We start from the raw sequence: 24,335 nt of genomic DNA, 5'->3' as shown, positions 1-24,335 counted from the left end.
GAGAACAGAAGAAAGGTGAAATAATAAAAATCAGACCACATAAAACTTGAGTAAGATTGTCACATATGAACTTTCCTCTTCAAAAAGCACTAAGAGAAGAAACAAGGACATAAGGAATCCTCTTCACTGTATGCTACTCATCAGGATGTTTGAAGGATGGATACGCTGGCAATTCTGGCTAAAACATACTGGCTTTAGTCTCCAGGCTCATGGCATCTGAATGCCATGTAAAGAGTCACATGGATTACCACTCCATGTAACAAGAGAAAGATCTGCACATCATGTTAGTTAACACTGACAACATGGGAACAAATTTTTGTAGTTTAGATTAGGAGTATACAACCCACACTGCTAATAGATCAGGCACAGTCCAGAGACTCTTTTCTTCCTCAAGGACTTTCAGGAACACCTGTTAAAATGATGTAGCAATCTCTATCATATAGAGCTCTACAAAGGCCGTAATAGGACCCAAATGCTTATTCTTACAATTTTAGAAAAGCCAAACACACTCCAAGTTCTAAAATTGGCACTACAACTCCCAGTTACTCTCCTCTTTACAAAAAAATAATAATAATCTGCCTCCAATAAAGTTTCAGTACCCACAGAATGGAGCCCTGTACTATATCCACATCTTGTGATTCACAGTCATGCTGATGCAGATCTCTGAAGGATATAAAAACCTTTGGCCGAATACTCACCAGTGCAGGCCACTGTTTTGGTGAGACTCGAGCCCCTTGAAGCAGAACTGGATCATTTCGAGGCGCCCACACCAATGATCCTTCCAGCAACAGCACTATAACCTCTTCAGCATGGACTTTTACCCAGGCATGCTGCTTCCAGTTACAGCCATCAAATTCCACAAAGATCTGATTTAGTTAAGGAAAAAAAAAAAAGAAAAAACACCATTTAACTTTTTTCAGACACCAAGAATATATGAGATACTACAATCTCTATCAATGGGGGAACAGCAGCTTTAGTCAGAAAAAAAAAAATCAGGATTAGTACTTTAATGTAGATGTGAGAACATCACATCTACATAGCTATTGTATTTCAAAACAAACTGAAATCTAATTCATAGCAATTACTAAACTACGGGATGATTTACTGTCCCAAACACACATCACTAGCACCAAACGCTACCTTCCTCCATACAAAACTAAAGATGCAAAACTTGTTTATCCCAAAATGCAACTGATGATCCAATGCAACCCTCCTGCACATTAGGAATGACAGGGGATTTAGAGACTCTTACTTGTCATTTCAATTGACAGCCTATATCAGAAAAGATACTTTTATAGCTGAAATGCACCAAAATCCACACTATATAAGAAGTTTTGTGCTACCTTGTACATTACAGTAAGCTCTCTGAGCCAAACGCAGATATTTCTGGCATGAGATTACCCAGAAATACCTAATCACCAGACTTTTCATGACCTGATATGTACAACAATATAAACTGCACTACAGTTCTAAATCATTGTTCCCAGATATTCCCCCCCACTCCCATCACAAAGGGTACACATTACAGCTATATGCAATGACACTGCAAGAATGCTAAGCAAAGGAGTTACAAGTCTCACTTCATGCTCTAACAGTAAGGGCCATTAAAGATTAAAACATTCACCCTCCAGTCCTTCAGCTACAGAACTTACCTACTACACATACACAACCAAACAGAAGTCAGGTGAAGGGCAGGAAATTCCTAATAAGTTAAGAAATACCTAAGAATCAAGATAGTCAAAATATACTTCAGTATGAAGTACACACAAGACCGCTGAGGATAACTGGGCACTAACCAGAAACAAGAAGTTCTCTGCTTTACCAATAATCCACATTAAAAGAGGCAGGAGGGGACTACTTACAGGCCTCTTCCCCACCTCTTTTTTCCAGATGCAAAAGCTGCCCAGAAAGAGGGAAAGAATATGAAGCATCTCTCCAGATGAAATCTTCAACTCTATAACTGCCTAAACTGCCCTTCTGAGAAAGAAGACCAGGTTTCTCAAAGTATCCTTTCCTTAAATTCAACTTAACACCCTTCCTGTTTCAGGATCTGTACCTTTCTTAATATTATATCTATGCTACCACGGCACTAAAATGTGACAAAGAAAGGACTATCATGTTATAATTCTGTTATCATAAATATTACATGATAAGATGGTCAAAAGGAATGACTGGAACAATGTCAACTTTGGAAAATGTATTTTCACAAGGTACTTAAGAATTTTATTAAAAGGCAGATTTTATAAGCAACTATGTAGAGAGACCACCTCTCTGTAGCATGTACTCTTGAACTACTTGGCAAAGATCACTGAAAGCAGAGAACATAAATTCAAGAGCCATTAGTTCAAATAAGCAGTGAAGCACAGCTTGTCACCCGATCCCCCAAAATAATATCTATTAGCTTAATTTTTAATTTATTGCTTTATACACAACTCAAGGTAACTTATCATATGACAGATGTGAAATCAGGCTACATGGAAATTTCTTCCAGTCTTAAACTACAATACACCTCACGTTTCTAAGAGTTACCACAAATTGACCAAGTGGAAAAGCTTTACTTTAGCTAAAAATTTAACAAGTTACTTCCTGGTTTAAAAACAAAAACAAACAAGACTCCACAATCCCAGAAGAAATAGTCTTTGATGAACTTCAGGATGGACGTTTCGCATTTCTTTAAGGTGCTCACTAAATATCGTGATAGGTACTGTGATTGCCAACACATACAAAGCAGCAGAAATGCCTTCTGTTACTATACTCTAAAAACAGATCTTAAAGTTTCCCTTTTTGAAATCTCAGATCCAGAACTGGAGCTGGGAGAAAAGTCTTACAAAGCTATCATACCAAGCTCACCTCTCTTCCCTGCAAAACGGAAGTTGTGGCAAGTTCATTCTACAGAATTCACATCCAATATTCAGTTTATTCCACCTTTGTATGCATGAAAAAACTGAATCCTTGTAAACTTTGATTTACAATCATTGAAAGCCATAATTAATTCTAAACAAATACCATGTAGAGTACTCTCCTCAACAGGAATACATAGAGCAGTTGTTCTAGGCCTATGCAAGACCACACATTATATCAGAAGTTACCACTGTTATTTTGGTATGATTTGTTGAAAACAAATGAGCAGCAAGCCTCAAGACAAATAGCTGTGTTCTCAGCTTTTATCTGCGTTCTCAGTGCAATAGAAACAGCTTTTCTGTGTACTGGGAGAGGCAACAAGCAGAAGATGACTTGCACAAAGTATTGTTTGTGCATATACTGCCTTGTATGACTACAGGAAATAACTAACACGATGCATGAATAGAGGCCCAACACACTCAGCATAAGATAACTCCTACTGGAATCTTGAAACACAAGTCTAAAGCAAGGGAACTTGTGACAGACTTGTGAGTAAATAATACTTATTTGGTTTTGATATGTAAAGTGGCAAAAAAAAGTTCTACCTTTATTGTAAAACTCAGACGCTTTAAGCAAAGCTGTTACACTATAACAGAACCTCCTGGTTTTTTTCATCTTAACTTGAAAATTCTGTAGTTCTGAGTCAAAGGGAAAAGCTAAAGCCATGGCTACGCTGGAAAGAATTACATCCCCAATGAATCAATGGTCCTACAATTCATGTGATCACATACACCAACACCTGCTGATCCTTCTAACTTTGCTCGCAACCAGTTTAGAAAATCCATTGATAGCAATACCAGTGGTGGTTCACTAATAATACCAATGCTTTTGAACAGTGTTATTGATGATGACAAGTAGGTATAAAATAGGTACAGACATATCCACATAAAATAGTAATGAAAAAAAAAGATACTGCTTAGATAAAAAGCACCTACAGGATTTCCCAAGTTCTTCTATGGCGAAAATGCCTTCCTGAAGCAATATCTAATCAGAAAGAATCTTGGGTTTTATTAGTATTATTTTTTTTAAATCTAGAAAAGTTCTCTTGCAACACAAAAAGGGCCACAAAGATGATAAAAATGGCCTGGAGAATCTCCTGTATGAGAAAAGGACGAGTAACCTGGATCTGCTTAGCGTAGAGAAAATAAGATTGAGAGGGTATCTGATAATAGTTTATAACTCTCTAAAGGGAGGTGAGGAGGCACATGGATGAAGCCAGGCTCTTCTCCATGGTGTGCACCACTAGGACAAGGAGCAATGGCCTAAAATGTGAACATTGGAAGTTCCATACAAACACGTGGAATTTCTTTACGGTCAGGGTGATGGAGCACTGGTACAGGCTGCCCAGAGAGGTAGTGGAGTCTCCTTGTCTGGATATATGCCAGACCCATCTGGACACCACCCTGTGCGACCCACTGTGGGGAATCTGTGTTAGCTGGGGAGTTGGACTCAATGACCTCTTGAGGTCCCTTCCGACTCCTGCAATGTTGTGATCCTGTGATTCTGCAATCGCAATGTTGTGATCTGCCTGCTGATGGGAAGTAGTATTTTGCTTTGCTTGTGCATGCAGCTTTTGCTCTACCTATTATGCTGTATTTCTCTCAGTCCTCAAGTTTTCACAATTTAATCTTAACAATTTTCATCCCAATCCAGCTAGGAGGGAAAATGAGCAAGTTACATAAGCTGCAACTGCAGAGATGTATTCCATGTCCTTTGTATTTCACTGTAAATAAGTAGTTACAGAATCCCTCTTGACACTTTTGATTCTTGAGAAAAGCAGTCACTGAAAACACAGAAGACACGGCTCATTGGATGAATGCGAATTTTTCAGTGTCGATTTCTATCTCACATATTGGAAGACAGAAAAGCCATAGGGGGAAAAAAAAACACGACACAACAAGAATTCATAATACTCTGTACTGAGGCCACCAAGAAAGTATCCTACAGTGAGTGGAGAAAATGTATACCCACTGCTTTGCAATCAGCTCTCTTTCAAAGAACGGTATTTTATTTGCAAAGTAAGTAAAAATTAATTTTTAAAAATGTTTAATATCCTGTCGGTCCTCAAATATTTATTTTATAACAAGAAGCATTATAGATACACTATACCTACTGGCCTGAAGAACATCCATCCAGTCCAGCATTCTACCTTCAACTGCAACAATAGGAGATGGTGAATGAAACATCAGACCACTTTTTGGGGTCTACATGTACCTTCCTAAACCCTTCCAACATGCAAACTCATGTATGTGTCTTGCTGACAGGAAGAATGATCCAGGAATATGACCATCCTTGCAGGACAGAATGAAGGAAAGACAAGTAGCAGAGAAAGCAACCTGGATATCATACAACTCTCCTAGGTTGTTGTGAACCTTCCCACCACTTCCAGAGTCCCAGTTTCAACTACTTATCGGTCAACTCATCTTGCAACATTTATTGCAACCTGAATGCCTCTACAAACTTCCCATTCAGTCTCAAACAAATAACACCAGAATTCTGCAGCCTGTAAACCCTGACACTCTACCGCATATGGGCAGCATGTGCACTTTTTCTCCACATTTTTCCCTATTGCCAAGAAGGCTTTCAAGTAACATCTCAAAACTGACAGAGAGCACACAAACCTAAATCCAGCCCTGCAGAGTTGCAGCATCCTTACTTAAAAAAAAGATTTACTCCCATAAAATCCCTTACAAAGACACTTTAGACCACAACATGCTTTTGTAGTAATACTGCTTTTCCAGTATTAAAATACTATTTTAACAGCTTTCTGAAATGTTTGAAGTTCCATACTTTTTGACTGTTCTCCATTTTCCTGCTTTGGAAAGGCAGAGATACAAAGCTGTTCTGTATTTCTTAAAAGTGAACATGAGACTATGGGCTACTAAGAAAAACCATCTTTACAGGATACCATGAGAAAGCACAGTCTTAATTCAAAGAGTAGATTCGATTTTTTTTCTCCTAACCTTCTTCAGACCTAGTTCACATCATTATCTTAGAACAGTAATTCCTGAACTGGTGCCAAGTCCTCACTTCTGGCTGAATGAATTTTGAAAAGATGACATTTTCCTAACAGGACATAATTACAGAATGGAAAAGTTCTGTTGGAATGGACCTTGGAAGATCATCTAGTCCAACTGCCTGACCACTTCAGAACTAAATAAGAGTTAAAGGACGTTACTGAGGGTGTTATCCAAATGCCTCTTCAACAACGATAGGCACTGGGACGTCAACCACTTCCCTAGGAAGACAGTTTCTGTGACCAGTCTCACAGAAGAGAGGTTTTCCCTGATGCCCAGTCCGAACTTTCCCTAGAGAAGCTTTGTGTCATTTCCACACATTTTTTCATTGATTACAATGGAAAAGAGACCAGGACCTCTCTCTCCACAAACTTGTACAGGAATGAGGTTGCTTCTGAGCCCTTTCTCCAGACTGGACAACTCAAGCATCCCTCAGCCTCTCATCTTTCCAACCCTTTTATTGATTAACATTGTCAAAGCAGTATTCATTATACACAGAAAGATCCATTACAACACTAAATATTCCACAGTACAGAACTATGAAAAATTCACCTTGTGTATTTTAGACAATTTGTATTCAGTAGTTCTTGTACAGATTTGGAGAATACAATGTTTAGAGACAACTGCATCATTAAAACAGTATGAAATGGAAAGTTATTCATGAAAAAAACTGGGTTGAGAACAGCAGCGTTTTAAGAAAGCTATGAATTCAAATACATCAAGAAAACAACAAATTATTTCCTATGCTATCAAGCACAGGATTTGATTTTTTTTTTCTTTGTTAAAGCAGTCTAAAAAGAGTCACATGACTAGTGAGGAAACAAATGAGTTAGCTTTAGTTGTCCGAGTAACACTCCTCCAGTTCAAAGTATAGCTAAACAGCAGGAACAGGCACTGCAAACAATCTTTACGTCATAATAATATTTGCATTGGATAGGACCATAACATAAGGGTACCAATACATGTCAAATTCAGTGTGTTACAAAAGTGGCTTTCCAGACCAGGTCACAGCCCTAATGTGTTTCCACATTTCAGACAGTCTCAGACACCTCTCCTAATTTGTTTCTCAATATCCCCTCTTCTGTATATTTATTTATTTATCTCCAGCTTAAATAAACAAGGGAGCAGCAATAGCGCATCACCCTGTCCTCTGACATAGTTGGTAGGTACCAGGCCACAGAAGCTTGCAAAGCATGCCATCACTCACAATGAATACTAGGAAAAGTGGCACACAGAAAGAGAAACGGCCAGGATGTCTGTCCAGACTTCTTTCCACGATCTCCACCCAAGTGTCTCACTGCACTACACCAGATGAGCAAAACAAAACCAGAAGTGTTTAAACACATTACACAAAATGCAAATTGCTGCAGCTGAAAACAGAATCCAAGACCTAAAACCACCAACCACGACACAGAAGTACGTATTTAAACGACACAGAAGTACGTATTTAAACAAGAAACCCCACTTAGCCTGATCAATTATACTTAACTTCTTCCCAGGAAACAGCACCAAAGTTGCACACACACGCAGCAGCTCTATACTTCAGCTATCAGAATTCACAGCAGCTGAGGCTGCCGGTCCCCCTCCACCCGACCCCGCCCCGGCAGCGCGCTCCCGCAGGCTGGGCCTGCCGTTCCCCGGCCCGAAGCGCGTCCCGGCAGGCCCAGGGGCAGCGCGGGCAGCACTCAGCAGAGAAGGGTCGCCAGCACAGCGCCGCCGCGACCCGACTGGGGGGAAAGCAGCGCTCCACAGCCCCGGCCACGGCCCGGCAGGCCGCTCGCCCCGCAGTCCTATCCTGCCCTGCCCTGCCCAGCCCAGCCCGCGCCGCCGGTGGGAGGCCGTAACACACGCGCGGGAGGCCCGACATGGCCCGCGACCCCCACCCGCGCCCCATCACCACCTCCGCCGCCGGCTCCTCACCGCCAGGTCCTGGGGCACCGCTCCGCTCATAGCCCGCACCGTGCCGCTCCGCCAGGCCCGGGAGGGCAGCGCAGGCCCAGAGTCCGGCCCCGTCGCCTCGCCCTCACCCGGCGCCGCCGCCAGCAGCAGCAGGAGCCGCTTTCCCACGGGGGAGGCCGCCACGTCCGCCATCCTCCGCCGGACAGGAGCCTCCTCCGCCGCCGGCCCGAGCCCACCGACCGACACGGCCCCCAAACACCGACAGAACGACTACCCCTCTCCAGGCCTCCAAGCGCCGCCCGTCCCAATCCCGGCATGCACCTCGCTAGGACGGTCTTCCCTCCCTCCTTCCTCTCCCCCACAATGCCCCGCGCCGGGCTCCCCGCATTTGCGCGGTTAGCCGCCATGAGGAACGGGAGCGGGTTGGGCCGGGCCGTTCTGCGGCGGAGGAACTGGGGACGGAGCCCTCCAGCCACAGAGCTGCAGTGACCACGGACAGAACCTGGAGCAGTCGCGGAGTCGAGGGCCGATCGGCGGCCAGGTGCCGTAGGAGGAGGCCTTCCTGTGGCAGAGCTGCTTATGAACTCCAGGTTCAGTGTCTGAAATAACAGAAATTAAGGAGCTTTTACCTAAGTGTCGAGGTAAACGGAAATTATAAAAAAAGATACAGTAACAGCTGTAGAACTGGGGCCTGAGTTGCTTCACATGGCTCTGAGTTGGCCCCGTAGTAAAAGCAATATCACTAGCCTGGGTTGTTCCCTGTTAGGTGATGCAGTTTTTTAATGGCATTTATTAGGGGGTAATTATATATATTTATATATATATATGTGATATATATATATCATAATATGTGGAGATGAGGTCAGGAAACTCAGAGCATAGATTCCTGACCAGTCTGGTGGCCTTCTATGGTGGAGCAACGGCATTGGTGAACAAACAAAAGGGCAACTGATGTCATCTACCTGGACTTGCACAAGACCTTTCACATGGTCCTGCACCACATCTTCATCTCTAAATTGAAGAGATGTATGGGTTTGAAGGCTGGACTATACAGTGGATGAGGAATTGGTTAGAAGGCCAAAGCCAGAGAGTTGTGGTCAGCAGCTCTATGTTCAGGTGGAGGCCAGTGACAAGCAGTGTACTCCAAGGGTCAGTTTTAGGACCATTACGCTTTAACGTCTTTATCAATGACAAAGATGATGGGATTGAGTACACCCTCAGCAAGTTTGCAGACGACAAGCTGAGTAGTGCAGTTGATATGACAGAAGGAAGGGATGCAATCCAGAAGGTCCTGAATAAGCTCAAAAGGCGGACCCATGTAAGCCTAATGAGGTTCAACAAAGCCATGGGTCAGGGCAATCCCGGATACATATACAGAGTGGGAGAAGAACTCACTGACAGCAGCCTGGCTGAGGACTTAGGGGCTTGCAGCCCAGAAGGCCAACAATATCCTGGGCTGCATCAAAAGAGGGGTGGCAGGAGAGTGAGGGAGGGGACTGTCCCTGTCTACTCTGCCCTTGTAGAGGCCCCACGCAGAGTACTGTGTCCAGGTCAGGGGCCCCCAGCACAAGAAAGACAGAGAACTGTTGGAGAGGGTCCAGAGGAGGGCCACGAAGATGATCTGAGGGCTGGAGCACCTCTCCTACAACAGCAGACTGAAGAAGCTTGGCTTGTTCAGTCTGGAGAAGGCTCCGGGGACACCTCACTGTGGCCTTCCAGAATTTAGAGGGAGATTATAAACAGGAGGGAGACTGATTTTTTACACAAGTCTGATAGCAATAGGACAAGAGGAATACTTTTAAACTAAAGGAAGGGAGATTTAGATAAGGTGTGAGGGGGAAGTTTTTCACTGAGAGGGTGGTAAGGTGCTGGAACAGGCTGCACAGAGAGGTTGCTGATGCCCCATCCCTGGACGTGTTCAAGGTCAGGTTGGATGGGCAACCAGATCTAGTGCTTGATCTAGTGATCAGTGACCCTGCCCACGACAGGGTGTTTGGAACCAGATGATCTTTGAGGTCTCTTCCAGCCCAAGCCATTCTGTGATTCTAATATGTTAATCATGATTACCTGATACATTTCAACAGTCCTCATGTAGAATAGTGCAATGCCCCAACCCTAGTCCTTTTCAACATGCTTATACAAGTTAGTTCTTCAGAATTCTACATGCAGCTTTACACTTCTTTCTGTTTGTGCATTCAAGACACAGTAGCACTGATTGAAACTGGAATGAGGAGTAGATGCTATGCTTGACATCAGAACAAGGATGTTCTTGTGAAAATCATTTTTCTTCTTTACTGTTTTCTCAGTCACAGTTAACAGTGAATCACCATCAGCAGTGACAAGTTGCTTGCTTTCACCTACACCTATTCAATATGATTGTGCCAGGTTGTTTTCACTAAATGGCAGTACTTCATCTTTGTTACTTTCTTGTTACAGGGATACAATTAATTTTAATAGGAAATGGATATGGTGATGCCCAAATACCAGTTTATAGAATGGCTGTCCTCAGAATTATATTTCTTTATCCCCTTATCTGTACTCCTTATAAATTGTCTGATATTAGTCCTGATGTGGAATGCTGATAAAATAGTGGACAGATTTCAAGACAGATTATAATATTTAGAGAGAGGGTCAAAGGCTCTTTGGAAGCTGCGTCTGCCCTGGGTATTTTAAAGAACTATGAAGAACTTAGGAATTTCCAAGAGAAGACATGAAACCCGTAACTGTCTCAAAGAGGAATTGGTTATTTCTCAGCCTTCTTGAAACATCTATTTAACCTAATACTTTGGTGAGGGGGAAAAAAAAAAAAAAAAAAAAAGCCAGCCACACTTTCAACTTGTGAGACGGCAAATAAGTAAGCACTAAGTACTGGGCTACACCCAAAGCTGTCTCTTAACCCCTGAATATGACTGCTTCTTCAGTCTGTCACTTCCAGTCTTCGTTGATAGCGAGTTCTCCAGAATCCAAAGAAAGTCATTAACCACTGGGATCTAGGGAGTAACTACGTGGAAAATCTAACCCATCTATTGTGAGAAAAGTGGGACTGATGCAGACAATTACATGTAACATGCTTGTGGGCTTTTTTTGTTTGTTTGTTTTTCTTTTCCACACCCTCCCTCCCCCCCTCCCAACTCCCTTCAGTGTATGCTGTAATTCAGGCCACCACTTCCACAGACAGCAGCCACATTCTTTGGAGAAGTTTATTAAAATATATCCAAGAAGTAGTCAAACATTATCTAATAAGTCAGGAGAGAACTGAAGTGAAAGAAACATCTGTACAGAGGACAGTGCTGTAAGCTTTTGTTTTACATGCTTTATTTCAATGTTTCACAGTTTAGTTATTGTCTACAAAAATATATTTCTGAAACTCTGAGTCCTCTATAAAAAAGCTGGTCAGCAGCAGTGACCCTGACAAACAGAATGTACCTTGGGACAGTATAAGCACCTCCTGTAAGCAGGTTAGTGAAGGTAGGGTACTCCTGCCTCACCCTAGGAAACTTCTGTTCTTTGGAAATAAAGCTCTGCACTAATTCTGAACGAAGGTATTTTAAGAGGAAAAAAAAAAATCCTTCCACTTTTGTATACTGCACTAAAGTTAAGAGGAGGAGCTGTGAGTCAGTTTATCACACATGAGAGGGTGCTGTTGAAAGGACTTGGCACTCATGGGATGGAGAAGACCACACTATACTTCAGTACTGGTCATTCTTTCTATGAGCTGTCTGCTCAGAACAGCCTTTGGTCTGGTGATGGCAAGTTTAGTCTACACACAGAGGTAAAAATGGCATACAAGCAGAGTAATTCTACAAGCACAAAGAGAGCCCTTCACTGAGGTCATGGTCAAGGTTCTGTTCAATTTTTACCTCGGCATTTTCTGCTGAGGCTCTCATCAAGGGAAAAGTTGCCTTCGCATCCAGTCATTCTGCATGGTGTTGGATAAAGCAGAGCCACTATTGCTGTCACATTACACCCATAAGAGGAGAGAAGGGATGCCTAGATTCACAAATACAGTCACCAGTGCTGTCAGCTTCAACTCCTCAGTACCCATAATGAAGTATTTCTTACAACATCATTTTAGTTACTCCTACATTTACTAGTCACCAAATAAAATGAGAAACTCAAAATGTCCCCTAAATGAGATCTTCCCACTCTTCTTCAGAGTGCACAGAGCTGCCTGACTGACCTTAAAAATATAGGTGGATAGATAGATATGCTGCCTTTAATGAAAAACATCTACCTTGCATTGTGCTCTAAAATAGAGAAGATGAATGTACTCTGATTCTCTGTACTCACTAAGGTCATAACTAGAATCACCATAAAATAATCTGCAGACATGAACCTCTATGCAGAGAAGGAATTTTTAACAGCAAATAAGGAAACTGTAGTTATGGACAGACTGCTTCCCTAATGCAGTAATAGACAGATCAGCTCTCAGTCCCTGAATGAAACATTTCCCCCCCATTTGTCTGTCAGAAGAACAGCTTTCTGAGTTAACAGTTTGCAAAATGTAGGTTACCTGAAAATTACAGAAATCAGAAAAGAGCTGCTGGTTATTTTAGGTATAGCTCAAACTGAAGTGCTTCTGAGCTCTAAGCTTTCATTCAGAAGAATTCTCCTGTAACTTGTGCCTAACACCAGTCCCAGTCTGACCTGGTAAACCTGAGCAGCCAAGGAGGTATATGGATTTTAATTAGAATCAGCATCATCCATGAAACACAGAAGCCAACCTTCACTAATACAAATACCTTATCAAAAAAAAGACACTCGACACTAAAGAACAAATATCTCACTAATGCTGAACATTTAAAATATGTTAAATCTGCAAAGGAACACCTGAAGCTTACATCTTGTCTATTTTTCTTTCTTGAATTGCCATTTTTTTGTTGTTGTTGTTTTTGTGTGGTTGGAGGGGCGGTGGCAGTGCAGACAGGCGGGCACATATGGGGAAAGGAATGAATCACTTCACCATATCAATAGTAAGCTAGATAGTAAGCTATTATATAAACACAGTGTTGGAGAATAACATAAAAACAGGGAAGAGCCTGAAACCTTTGCTACTCTGAAAGCTTTGTTCAACTTCTTCAACTGTAAACAGCCTAAACAGATGATTTTGCCTGCTCCTCAAATCTGTTCGCACCTATTCAGATCCCAGTCACAGACACACGAAAGGAATCAAGCAACGCAGATAAAACCACACATAGGGTATGCCTCTCCTGTATAGCACCTTGTGTAACAACATGAAATAGGAAGGAATATTTAGAATTAAAGAAAATCTGCTGGGGAATCTGTTTTGCTGAAGGCTCCACCCCCCCCTCAAATACATGAATCAATCGTCTGGGACAGAGAAACAGGAAAAAGCTTCAGAGTAACAATCCTGCCTTGGCTTCAGGTGATGACATAATTGTGTTCTCTTCCCCTTTGTATGAATAAGCCTATGCGAACAGCCTTTCTCCCACACGAATAAGCCTTGTGATAGTAAAAATAAAAAAAAAAACTCAATTTGACTCTGCCCTCTACTGAAGATGCAACATATGCTAGCAGAGCTACACTAACTAGACTAATTTGGTCATGCCTTAAAAGCTTTCTCCATCAGCAGAGACTAGTGTCACTAGCACTGCTGTTACTTCTAATTGGTGCAGTTGTGCCTACAAAGTTCTGTAGAACACGGCTTAGAATTTTAACATCATATACTCTGCAAATAAACAGCGTCATTAGACTGAGGTACACGTGTGCAAGGAACCAGCAACCGCAGCTGCAAATTATTGCTACTTGCTGTCTCCCAGTGCAATTTTTTCCTATTTCTGCATTTTCTCGTCTTCTCTGAGGTACATTCACATAGGTGAATTATTTCAAAGCCTTGCAAACACAGCGGCCATGGGAACACATTTGATGACTTTTTAAATTCATTTCAAATTATTTACAAGGCTGACTTTGAAACTGTTATTTTTATCTTCAGGCCTAGTACTGCATAGACAAAACTTACAGTCACGAACAAGCACTGCTTGTGCTGTCCGTTCTCATAGAAAGCCTTAATTAAAACAAGCAAGGTAATGCACAGAGCTGAAGTTGCATTTTACTGACATCATAATACAGATAATTCACAACTTCTCCAATTTATTAATCTTTTTCTGGTATTCCCCATGTCTACACTTTGAGAGGTACAGCCAAAAGGAGCTTACACTGCTACAACTGAAAAACATGCCCTGAAGTCTGTTGTTAGGGACACTGAAGGCCATCCCTGATCAGGCGGCATTACCTCTTCTATATTCAAGTGCACTAAAACAGTTCCCTGTCACAGACAACTGAGGCAGACATATAGGAAAAAAAACACTGGTTAAACCAAGTATTTCCAAGGGGAGGCAAGGTCACTGCTGCCCTGCCCCAGAGAAGGAGAAAGATTCACCGAGAGATTATAACTAAAAGGGTTACAAAAATAAAGGCAAGACCTAAAGTTTGCCAGTAATGAAATGCATTGTCCTGTCCTGCATTAACAGGAAATGGTCTCTGCAGGGTGTTAAAGAAAGTCCTAGCAGAAGATACTTTTTTTTTTTTTTTTTTTCCTCCTGCCAGAGAAGAGAAGATAAAGATGCTGCTACTGATCAGCAGGAATCTCTCTGTCTGCATCCAGTTTGCTTGTCTCTCCTGGGGAAGGGGTACGCGGTGCAGAGTGGGAAACAGAAGGGATCCCATGAGCTACAATCCCTTCCACTACTGGTGGTTCTGGTAGCCCAGGGGTGGTTACCCCCACTACTCCTGGAGGAAACCTGAAACCAATAGAAACATAGAAATTACATGCTGGTCTAGCAGTTATGCAAGGGGAAAAGAGATGTGTATGCCCTCAGGCAACTGCTGAATACAAATCCATCTTTTCAGCAGAGCTGCTCCAAAACAGAATACAAGGAAAGTCTCCAGAGCTGAAGAGTAGCAGTTACCACCCGTTACCAAATTACACTCGTTCTCAGACAGGCAGAAGCAGTTCTAAGTCATGAACTAAGCATTTGGAAGACAGGTGCAAAATTCGTAACCAGTGGGAAACAGCATGAGTCACAGCGTGGAGGTAGCCTGAAGAGCTGTCCCCTCCAACAGCAGAAAGAATGCAATCTACCACCTATCCTTCACTGGGCTCCAACGCAGAAAAGTAAAGAGCTAAACTAGGAGAACAGTCAAAATAAGATGAAAAATAGTGAAGATACCTATGAATTGCTAATGAACCCTCTACTTCTGTGTTGTCTCCTTATACCTTCCTTCTCCATAAATACATCAGAATCTGTGTAGACATCTCAGAAAAAGGAAGAGAATATATTTTCTATTTTACAGACAGGAGAAAAACAGATGGGAAACAAGCTATCCACAATCACCTGGCAGGTCTGTAACAGCCTGAAATATAACCCATTTAGGCCACTGCCTAAAACTACTGGACAATGTCTTTTTAAAAGTCCTCATCTGTGATGTAGGTAAGAACCATGTTTTATTTATACAGCCACAGCAATATACACACCTTCTGCATGTTAAGATCCATACCTCTTCTCAGGCACCCAGCAGGCTTTCTTATCTTAATATGTCTACTGGAAAGCTCTTGCAATAATTAGGAAAAATTAACGAGTACCCAGCTGGAACTAAGCATGTTCAGGAAAATGGTAAATCCTAGAATGAATGGTTCCAGGAGTGCTGCTGTTAAGGTTTTGCAAAAAGCTCATTTACAGTGTAAAAAGGCACAAAAGCACATCTCCTTGCAGGTACAAGCAGTTCTCAAACCCCACCAGTGATGGTTGACCTACTGCAGCAGGAAGATATGTTTGGAAGCAGTAACTCGGACAACCTACTTATCTCACCTGTATGCTGCAGCTCCATTGAGTTCTGGGTGGACACTTGCAGGATCAATACCAGACCACTGAGCTGCTAACAGCAAATACTCCTTATTAACACAGTTCCTCAAAGCGTCAGGAATATGACCTGTGGGAACACCAAGAATGACAAACAAAACAAACGAACAAATAAAAACAGGAGACAGATAGCAGGGAAAAGGAGACAAACAGAAGAAAAGTAAAAAGGAAATGCTCAGTATCTTTTCCATCCACTCCCATATAACGATGTTCAGAGGAGTCTCCCTTACCCAGCACAGGAGACTGATCCTTCCTTACCACTTCCGTGACCTTGGGGAAATCACCAGCCACATAAACTGAAATTGCCAAGGCTTACCTTCCCTAAGAGACAACCTGTGCTACTCCAAAAAATGTGTACAAATTAACTGTCAAAGGAATTATTGCAAAGGATTTAGAAAATGTAGTAAGAGATTGCAACTCTTATGCCTTCCAAAGGAAGGAAAGCGCCACTCCAGCATTAGTTACTAGATTCTCAAAAGGCAAAGAAACAACTACCAACTTACACTCCAGTTCCAGAAGCTAGTTAATGAGCCTAATATTTAAAGAACAATTAGCAGTTCCAAATCCATAATCCTCGCAGTGAACTAACAAAAAGACTCCTAATCCATCAGCAGCTGCAGAGTGCACAGTCTTCCTCATTACCTGTAATAGCTCTGCGGATCTCTTTAGCTGCATCTTCTCTGGATTCAATTGAAGCCTGCTCACTGTACCAGGCAGTGTGTGGGGTGCAGATCACATTGGGTGCATCTTTTAAGGGTCCCTGAGCAAAGCTGTGGAGAAAAAAAAATAAGAAGCGGTTTCTCTCCAGAAGTGATAATCCCACCTGTCTTCTCAAGTATCACTGTAATTTAAATAAAAAAAGAATCATCCAGTGCATGATTCATAGGATAACGCAGGCGTGCAGGTGCAGTTTTACCTGAAAGGCTCAGATTCATGTACATCCAGGGCCGTTCCTCTGATTCTCCCCTCTTTCAAGGCTTGTGCTAAGGCTTTCTCATCAACCAGACCTCCTCGGGCTGTGTTCACTAAGAAGCAGCCCTGGCGCATCTGGAAGAAGAAAAACATTAAGTGCGTTGATAAAGAGGCTTTTCAGGGGAGCAAAGTGAATCTTGGGAAGTCTACTGGAAATGAGCAGCAGCCTGCAGTGATTAGATGAGGCCTGGACGAACTAGGAGTGCTCTCACTGCAAAGCTAACCACAGGGGAAATGCCTGCAAGCGATGCTTGAGAAATTTGCTTTTAAAATGAACAAACAAAAACCACAAGACAACAAGGGCAAAAGTGGAACTCTCAAGTTTCGCACTCCATATTCATCCTACTACTTTAAAGAAGAAAGAGGACATGAATCAAGTACACAGCTATACAAAACTGGACTGTTATATCCAGGTGTCTCGCATGAAAGCATGGAAAAGCATTCACAAACTACTAGAGTAGAGCCCAAGACTGGCTTTGCAGTGGGCTTGGGCAGAAAGACTTTGGAAGAGCAGTCTAGAGAAGCTTATAGTCCCAGCCACACCAGATCTGGCTCTAACCAGTACAGCCAGTTATGAATTTTAAAGGTAATTTGAAATTATTTAATCACTTAAAACATTCTTAATGTTAATTCTTAATAAATTACTTGGCAAGAAAAGATAGTCCTATGTTTCTCTTAACAAGAAATTCTATAAGCACAAAGCACAGGCACCCAGATCCACATGCTCCCAGCCTCCAAAGGCAGCAGGAGGCACACAGTAGAGGCAGCAGGATTCACACGCTCTCAGCCTCTGTGAAAGCAGCAGTTTCTGTTTGCATTCATTTCCACAGTGTTCTGTGGAGGAAATCAAGCTCCTGCTGCACCTGTTTAATAGTGAAGTCATTGATGAGGTGATGGTTATGTTCATTCAGGCTGCAGTGCAATGTGATGCAATCGCTGTGCATTAGTAGATCCTGCAGGGTTCCTACTCGTTGTAAACCCAAGGATCGCTCCACTCCATCCGGCAGATAGGGATCATAGAAAATCACGTTGAAGCCAAAGGACTTGGCTCGCAGAGCCACTGCCTGTCCAACTCGGCCTTCACAAAAGAAAACCCACAATCATCAAGGAAAGGTAAAACAAACTTTAAAGACAAGATACTGGGGTAGACTGGGAGCCTACGCTGGAGTTTACTGCCAAGGCCCAAGGTAATGCAGCCCTGGACATTCCTAGGATTGCCATAGCAACCCAGAGTAGGCAATTCAGTGTTGATCCCCTGTGGCTAATTCTAGTTCTTCCCCATGCAATAGCCTAAAAGGAGCTCTGTTTTTTCAAATCAAGCCTGTACCCTGATTCAGAGGCAGTAAGAACTTGAAGGAAATGGAAGCTTTCAGGCAGCTTTGTTACTGATACAGAGCCTAGTATACAGAAAAACAGTCACTGAGAAGAGCTGCCTGAAAATTCCAATTATTCTAACAATATGAATAAGGAAAAAAAAAATCCCCAAACCCGTAACATATACCCAACTCTTCAAGATGCTCATCATCACAGAATAGGGCACTAGCATTTCTTATGAGTCAGTGTGTTTCACAATGAACAGCTGTAGAATTATCTTTTTTTTTTTCCCCCTCTCCAGTCTGTGACTCTTTTGGTTCCCAAAGACATTCAGTTTACTTTTCAGTCTAACGATTCCTATTACTTACCTAGTCCAATGATGCCCAAAGTCTCCCCACGGATACGCACAGCACCTCCAGCCACTTCTCGAATCTGCTCTACACTTGAGGCTCGATTCCCCTCCCGCATAGCCTGATGTAGCCAAGTAACACGCCGATAGAGGTTCAAAATATGGCAAAGGGTGGAGTCAGCAGTCTCCTCAACTGAGGAGGAAGGGATGTTGCAAACTGCAATGCCTACAAAGCCATACACAGTTCATGAGATTTTTATAATCACAACACTAAACCAAAATACAACTCTCTAGGCAGAAGTATTGAAACGTAATTCAGTACTCCAGAACTACTACCAAGAAATGCAGAATTCATTTCAAAAAGTAGTTCTACAGCAACATAGATAGGACCAGACAGCTTTTTAACCCCAAGGATATATCATCCCCTCCTTACATACAGATATTAATTTAACACCCTAACCAGCTATTAAAAAAAAAAAATTGAAACAAAAAACCACCAGGCTGAAATGAGGACAACTGGATCACACAAGTGACACAAGAAAACTTCATAAGGTCTACATTGAAAGATGCACTCATTCCAGAGATACTCTAGGACAGACTATAGAAGAATTAAGACGACAGATGGTTAAGCTCTTTCATGCCTCACTGACCAGATGCTGACTGCAACCAACAGCTTCTCCAGGAGCAACACTACTTAATTAATTCATTAATTGTAGAGAAAAACCACAGAAGTTTGAAATTACATTTAAAAATAATGACATGTAATATCCATACTCTAGAAAAACATACAGACGCAAGGGACCATAAAACAAAGGCTAGAGCCATCGGGGAAATTACTAACACCAACAGAGTTAAGGTGCTGGAAACACAGATTACTGTCAGGAAACAGAAAGACGTCAGAGCACTGTAACAAAACGTGGACATTCCTGAACAACCTACACCACCCCCCCCCCCCCCCCCCCCCCCCAAGAAAACAAAACAAAAATCACAGAGAGGCAGGCAGCATATGGCTTCACTGCTACTATCCTTCATTCAACAGCCTTCTGCTTCCCAACAGGGGTAACACCTCTTTGGAAGAGATTTCTTTTAATCTGACAAAATTTTTTAGCAGCCAAGAAATAAAAATAACTTGATTTAAAAAAAAAAAAAAGGGCCTACTCTGAACCGTGACCCTAGCCATTTGTCAAAACAAGCAAACACCTCCTCCTCAAAAGTCCACCAGCTATCTAAAAATTAGGGGTAAAATTCAGGTAATGGCTGGAAATTCTGCAGTGCACCACAGAAGTTCAACTAACTTCAGATCACAGTTTCATCCCTAGCCAATTAGAAAAGCAAAAGCTATGCACAATCTCAGAGATGACTCCTTTTATCTATCAAACACTTTATAATTGTGTCACAATGCCACACATTTCATTTGGAGGAGATGAATAGAGCAACAGGGAAACCCAACTAACTTATTTTAATTTCACTAGTTACCAGCTCATTCATCTTCAGAAAAGCCACATGCATTCATCTGTTACATAACTAGGCACATATTTGGGTTTACATGCAAATGATATTTGAGTGGAAGAAAGCACACACACAACCCTTTGGACCAATCAAAGGATTGGAAACATGTAAGAAACAGTACTGTATCTCAGAATGAATTAAAGGGACTGGTTAAGCATGGAAATTACCATTAATTGTCCACTGGAAAGAAAATTTGGCTATGAATAAGAAGCATGACACTAGCTCTCTAAAGCAAAAAAGGCAAGAAGCAATTTGATGGTGAAAGAACTTTGCCTGCTTAGGCTGAGTGCAGAATGAGGAGGAAAAGGAAAGCTTTGAATCTGAATCAAAAACACGCATGGTAACACTAAGCAGAGAACCCTAGCAGAGGACTAGGTTTGGAATGTAGCCCTGAAGTGTAATGGCTCAGTAGGAGGCAGAGGCCTTACAAGGAAATTAGCAATCTTCAGTCGAGTGGTTCAGATGAAAACACTCTTTAGACTTCAAACAGGCACTAGACAAACTTGCATTCTTCATTTGTTTACAGTTCATCTGTTCCTAAAGATCTTGGAACTGTATTGTCTATTACAATTTTATACATAAATACTTGCACTTAGTTTAAGCTTAATTTGATTTGCATTAAGAAAGCTTTCAAAACACTGAAACAACCGCAAGAAAGAAGGTAAGGGATTCTTAGCTGACCCATCTCCCTAAGGAAACTATAAAGTTTAAAAGCCACACAGCCATATCTTTAGTAACAAATAGCAATTTTTGTCACCTGATACAGAGACTCTTCCCATGCCTTAACTCCAAATTTCTTAAGTAATCTGTAAATCTGTTGTACCAGAATCTACCTGCTATAAAAACATAAAAGAAACTCACTAAACTAGCATCTACAATGAGCTTACCCTGCATCAGCATTTGAAGGCTGCTTTCAGACATCAGTTTGCACGATCATTTTCCCATAATCAATGCAAAACTGCCTCACCAAGAAGTTTCTCAGACATTGTAGTCTAAGTTCCTGAACTCCAGACAATTTCAAAGAATCTGTCTCTACAGCAGAGAAGTTTGAGATCAGAGAATCTTCCCTTCAGGCCACCTAACAGCTCAGATATTTCCCTGCTACCTAAATGTGCAGCTCCATGGGAGCTCCCACTAAGCAGCTCCAATTCTTTTCATGTAAAAGGTTTCAAAGGTACTCAGTTACAGAAGCTGAAAAAATGTACAGTGTTCCACTCCTCATTCAATTCTGATCACAAAAGAGCCTACATGGCATCATCATACCTAATTCTGCAGCAGATTTGATGTCAACATTGTCATAGCCACTGCCAATACGCACAATGACCCTGAGGGCTTTGAATTTCTCCAGATCCTGACGAGACAGGGTAATGGTGTGATACATCAGAGCTCCTACTGCCTCATTCAGTACCTACAACAGAAAGAAGTCCAAATCAGTCTCTGCTTCCTTACTCAAAGAGACAGAGCTTTATGTTTAAGTGCTCTCATGTTTTCTTCCCCACCTTCTCATGGATTTCCTGAGTTGACTGAGCATCGCAAAATGCAACTGTAGCAACATCCTTCAGGATGGGCATCTCCACAGTACAATCTCTTCCATCCAGGAGCGCAACCAGTGGCCGTGATGGCATTGGCCCATTCACAGCAGGAGGCCGTATGCCTATTAAGAAGGTCAACAGGAGTGGTTACATGAAAGATAAGAACCGTGGAGCCCTCATCTGAGGTCCAAGAAGTCCCTCAACAACTAGAAAATGAATCTAGGAGAAAAAATAAATAATACTCCCATACCATCATTGATTCAAATTTTTAATTTTTTGTTTATAACGCTCAATCATTAATAAGGCAGCAGAAACGATATACTTGCAAGCACATCATCTTACTCGAGAAACCTAAAACCAACAGCAGTGAGTTCAGGCCCAGTCTGCGTTACACCGCCTCCCTCCGGCTCAGCATCCCCACGGAGCGGTTCCGTTCCCTTCTTAAGTGCGCAGAAGGACCTCTGAGTTCACGGTGTCCCCGACAGCCAAACCCTGCCGCCCCTTTCCGGGCGAAGCGCTGCCTGCGGCTCAGCGCCAGACACGCCAACAGTGCCGCAGAGGACGGCGTCGCAGGAGGAGCGCGCCGGGAAGCGGCTAGAGGGGCCCCTGTCGGACAGGGAGCGCCGAGGCCGGATCCCTACCGCGGAGGGGCGGCCGCAGCACGGGGTCGGGCCGCCCACGCGGCGCCGCCACGGCCAAGGGGCGCCTATCCGCCTCACCTTCACAGATCCGGTCCAGCCGCTGCCGCTTCACTTTGTGCCGGTCCATGGGCCGGGCCGCGCCGCGCCAACGCTCTGCGCCGTTGAGGAACGCCGCCGGCTCCGGCGGGAAAGCAGAACGGCAGGGCCGCGGCCCCGCGCCGCGCGGCACAGCAGCCGCAGAGGCGTCGCAGACGGAGCGCCCCTCTCTTCCGCTTCCGGCTGCCGCCGGCGCGCGACACTGCGCCCCGCCCCACAAGCCTTTGCGACGCGGCCGGGAGGGAGACCGCGCGGGGCCGACGGGCGGCCGCTGCTGCGCTGAAACCTTCCACTGGCCCCCGCCCGGGCCTTACTTCTGTTCGGTCAAGGCCAGCCCTGAGCCGCCCGAGGCCTGCGGGAGCGGCGTCCGCCGTCGCGCCAGGAATCAGCGCCCTGCCCGCACAACTGCCGCGTCCGGGCCCTGCCGGGAGTCACCCACCTCCCGCGGGTAGCGAAGGGCCGTCCCGCCCCGCCCCCGCGCACCGGGCGTGAGCTGCGCAACTTCGCAGCTCTGCCTGACAAGGGCCGGGCGGGGTCAGAGGCACCACTTCAGAGAGCGGTACTACCGCCTCGGCTCCGCTGGAAGGACGAAGCGGAAGGACGATCGCGGTGGCCCCTTTGGATCTAAAGGCATCCTTCCTTGTGGGCCGGCGTGGTTCGTACCCTGTGCTTTGTACCCCGGCAGCACCAGAAGGAAGGTCTCAGTGCTTTGCTTCTAGAGCCAGGAAAGGGTCTGAGCACTTCTCCATAAATGCATGTTACCCACATTTGGAAACTGACCGCTGGCCATATCCATTTCACGTTCGTATTGATGTTATCTCATAACTCTTTAAATCAATAAAAAGGAAAAGGACAAAAATGGGTTGTGTGTGGGGGCGGTGGGGTGGGGGGAACAGTAATCAGAAAAGTAATCCATAGAGATATTGACCCAGATGCATGTGGAGGGACTGCCAGCACAGAGTGTGTCTTGAGCGACCAGGGAAAGACTACAGAAACACAGAGTCACCAGAACACAAAAACCCTCCCACATCACAGCAGTGATGGCAACTGCACGAATGCTGAGCAGTGATGCATGCCATGCCAGCTGTCACCATACACCCTTCTGGAAGCATAATTTTTGCTCCACTCGGAGCACTTGACCAAAGCCAGTCTTCTCAGAGCATTCCTCTGTCCCACCCATAGTCTTTTAGTCAGTGAACTGACTCTTGTCAAACAAGAAGGATTCTTCCCTCCCCTATGCCATCCATGGGACAGACAGTTTACGTGCATAAGGGCCGCCATCCAGAAGGTCCTGAATAAGCTCAAAAGGCGGACCCATGTAAGCCTAATGAGGTTCAACAAAGCCATGGGTCAGGGCAATCCCGGATACATATACAGAGTGGGAGAAGAACTCACTGACAGCAGCCTGGCTGAGGACTTAGGGGCTTGCAGCCCAGAAGGCCAACAATATCCTGGGCTGCATCAAAAGAGGGGTGGCAGGAGAGTGAGAGAGGGGACTGTCCCTGTCTACTCTGCCCTTGTAGAGGCCCCACGCAGAGTACTGTGTCCAGGTCAGGGGCCCCCAGCACAAGAAAGACAGAGAACTGTTGGAGAGGGTCCAGAGGAGGGCCACGAAGATGATCTGAGGGCTGGAGCACCTCTCCTACAACAGCAGACTGAAGAAGCTTGGCTTGTTCAGTCTGGAGAAGGCTCCGGGGACACCTCACTGTGGCCTTCCAGAATTTAGAGGGAGATTATAAACAGGAGGGAGACTGATTTTTTACACAAGTCTGATAGCAATAGGACAAGGTGGAATGGTGGTTAGAAGCAGCTCTGTGACTGCACAGATGCACACAAAAATTAGCTCACACAATATTGGGTGAAACAGCCTGACAGCCTACACGTGGGCACTGTGGAGCTACAGTGTAGAGCTGCTATGCTTGTATATTGCAGCTAGTAATCACTTATACTTGTTTTGTTGCAGAGTGTGACCCTTAAGAGGACAGCTTCACTCTCAGAAGATGGTTCCATATTCATTTATCAGTTCTTATGAAGAAAAATCCATCTGAGAGCAACAGAGTCTGAAGATTGTGCTTGCTAGGAAAAGAAAATCACCTTTTATGCGCATCCTCTGAAGACAGAAGATAAACATAGTACTGTTCCTCACAGTATTTTCCAGGCAGCCCTCTTAGGCACCTCTGGGCTGAAGTGACTGTCAGGTAAGTCTCCCCTGCTATGCACCCAGT

General features: G+C 43.7%; 3 protein-coding genes across 8 annotated transcripts in view; 1 reads left to right on the top strand and 2 right to left on the bottom strand.

The window, feature by feature from the left end:
• The window catches only part of KDM3B (lysine demethylase 3B), a 45,908-nt gene extending 37,779 nt beyond the window's left edge, over positions 1–8,129 (bottom strand). For both annotated transcript variants that reach the window (XR_003077543.3, XM_015294040.4), the window contains exons 1-2: positions 7,839–8,129; positions 699–866 (exon numbers count right to left, since the gene is read on the bottom strand). Coding sequence is in view for 1 of the 2 variants with exons in the window: in XM_015294040.4 (XP_015149526.2) it covers positions 699–866; positions 7,839–8,009 (339 nt within the window). In the remaining variant the exon portion in view is untranslated. The remainder of the gene's footprint in view (positions 1–698; positions 867–7,838) is intronic.
• A 335-nt stretch (positions 8,130–8,464) lies between these two features.
• Positions 8,465–24,067, top strand: LOC121106705. The gene is made up of 2 exons (XM_040647017.1): positions 8,465–9,105; positions 23,399–24,067. The coding sequence occupies exons 1-2, from the start codon at positions 8,842–8,844 to the stop codon at positions 23,834–23,836; spliced, it is 702 nt and encodes a 233-aa protein (XP_040502951.1). The 5' UTR covers positions 8,465–8,841; the 3' UTR covers positions 23,837–24,067.
• CTBPL (C-terminal binding protein-like) overlaps positions 11,000–24,335 on the bottom strand; it is a 23,490-nt gene continuing 10,154 nt past the window's right edge. For 4 of the 5 annotated variants that reach the window (XM_046900391.1, XM_046900389.1, XM_025154870.3 and 1 more), the window contains 8 exons: positions 21,341–21,495; positions 21,105–21,249; positions 18,352–18,558; positions 17,533–17,747; positions 16,614–16,744; positions 16,340–16,467; positions 15,647–15,767; positions 11,000–14,578 (listed from right to left, as the gene is read on the bottom strand). In XM_046900391.1, the coding sequence (XP_046756347.1) occupies positions 14,407–14,578; positions 15,647–15,767; positions 16,340–16,467; positions 16,614–16,744; positions 17,533–17,747; positions 18,352–18,558; positions 21,105–21,249; positions 21,341–21,466 (1,245 nt within the window). In that variant the 5' untranslated portion in view covers positions 21,467–21,495 and the 3' untranslated portion in view covers positions 11,000–14,406. Of the gene's footprint in view, positions 14,579–15,646; positions 15,768–16,339; positions 16,468–16,613; positions 16,745–17,532; positions 17,748–18,351; positions 18,559–21,104; positions 21,250–21,340; positions 21,496–22,092; positions 22,286–24,335 lie in introns of those variants that run through there. The other variant, NM_001030624.2, reaches the window with a different exon arrangement.

The sequence above is a fragment of the Gallus gallus genome, chromosome 13 (genome assembly GCF_016699485.2).
Source record: "Gallus gallus isolate bGalGal1 chromosome 13, bGalGal1.mat.broiler.GRCg7b, whole genome shotgun sequence".
Taxonomy (NCBI): Eukaryota; Metazoa; Chordata; class Aves; order Galliformes; family Phasianidae; genus Gallus; species Gallus gallus.
The sequence above is the reverse complement of the archived record's forward strand: the minus strand, read 5'-3'. Positions and strand labels throughout refer to the sequence as shown.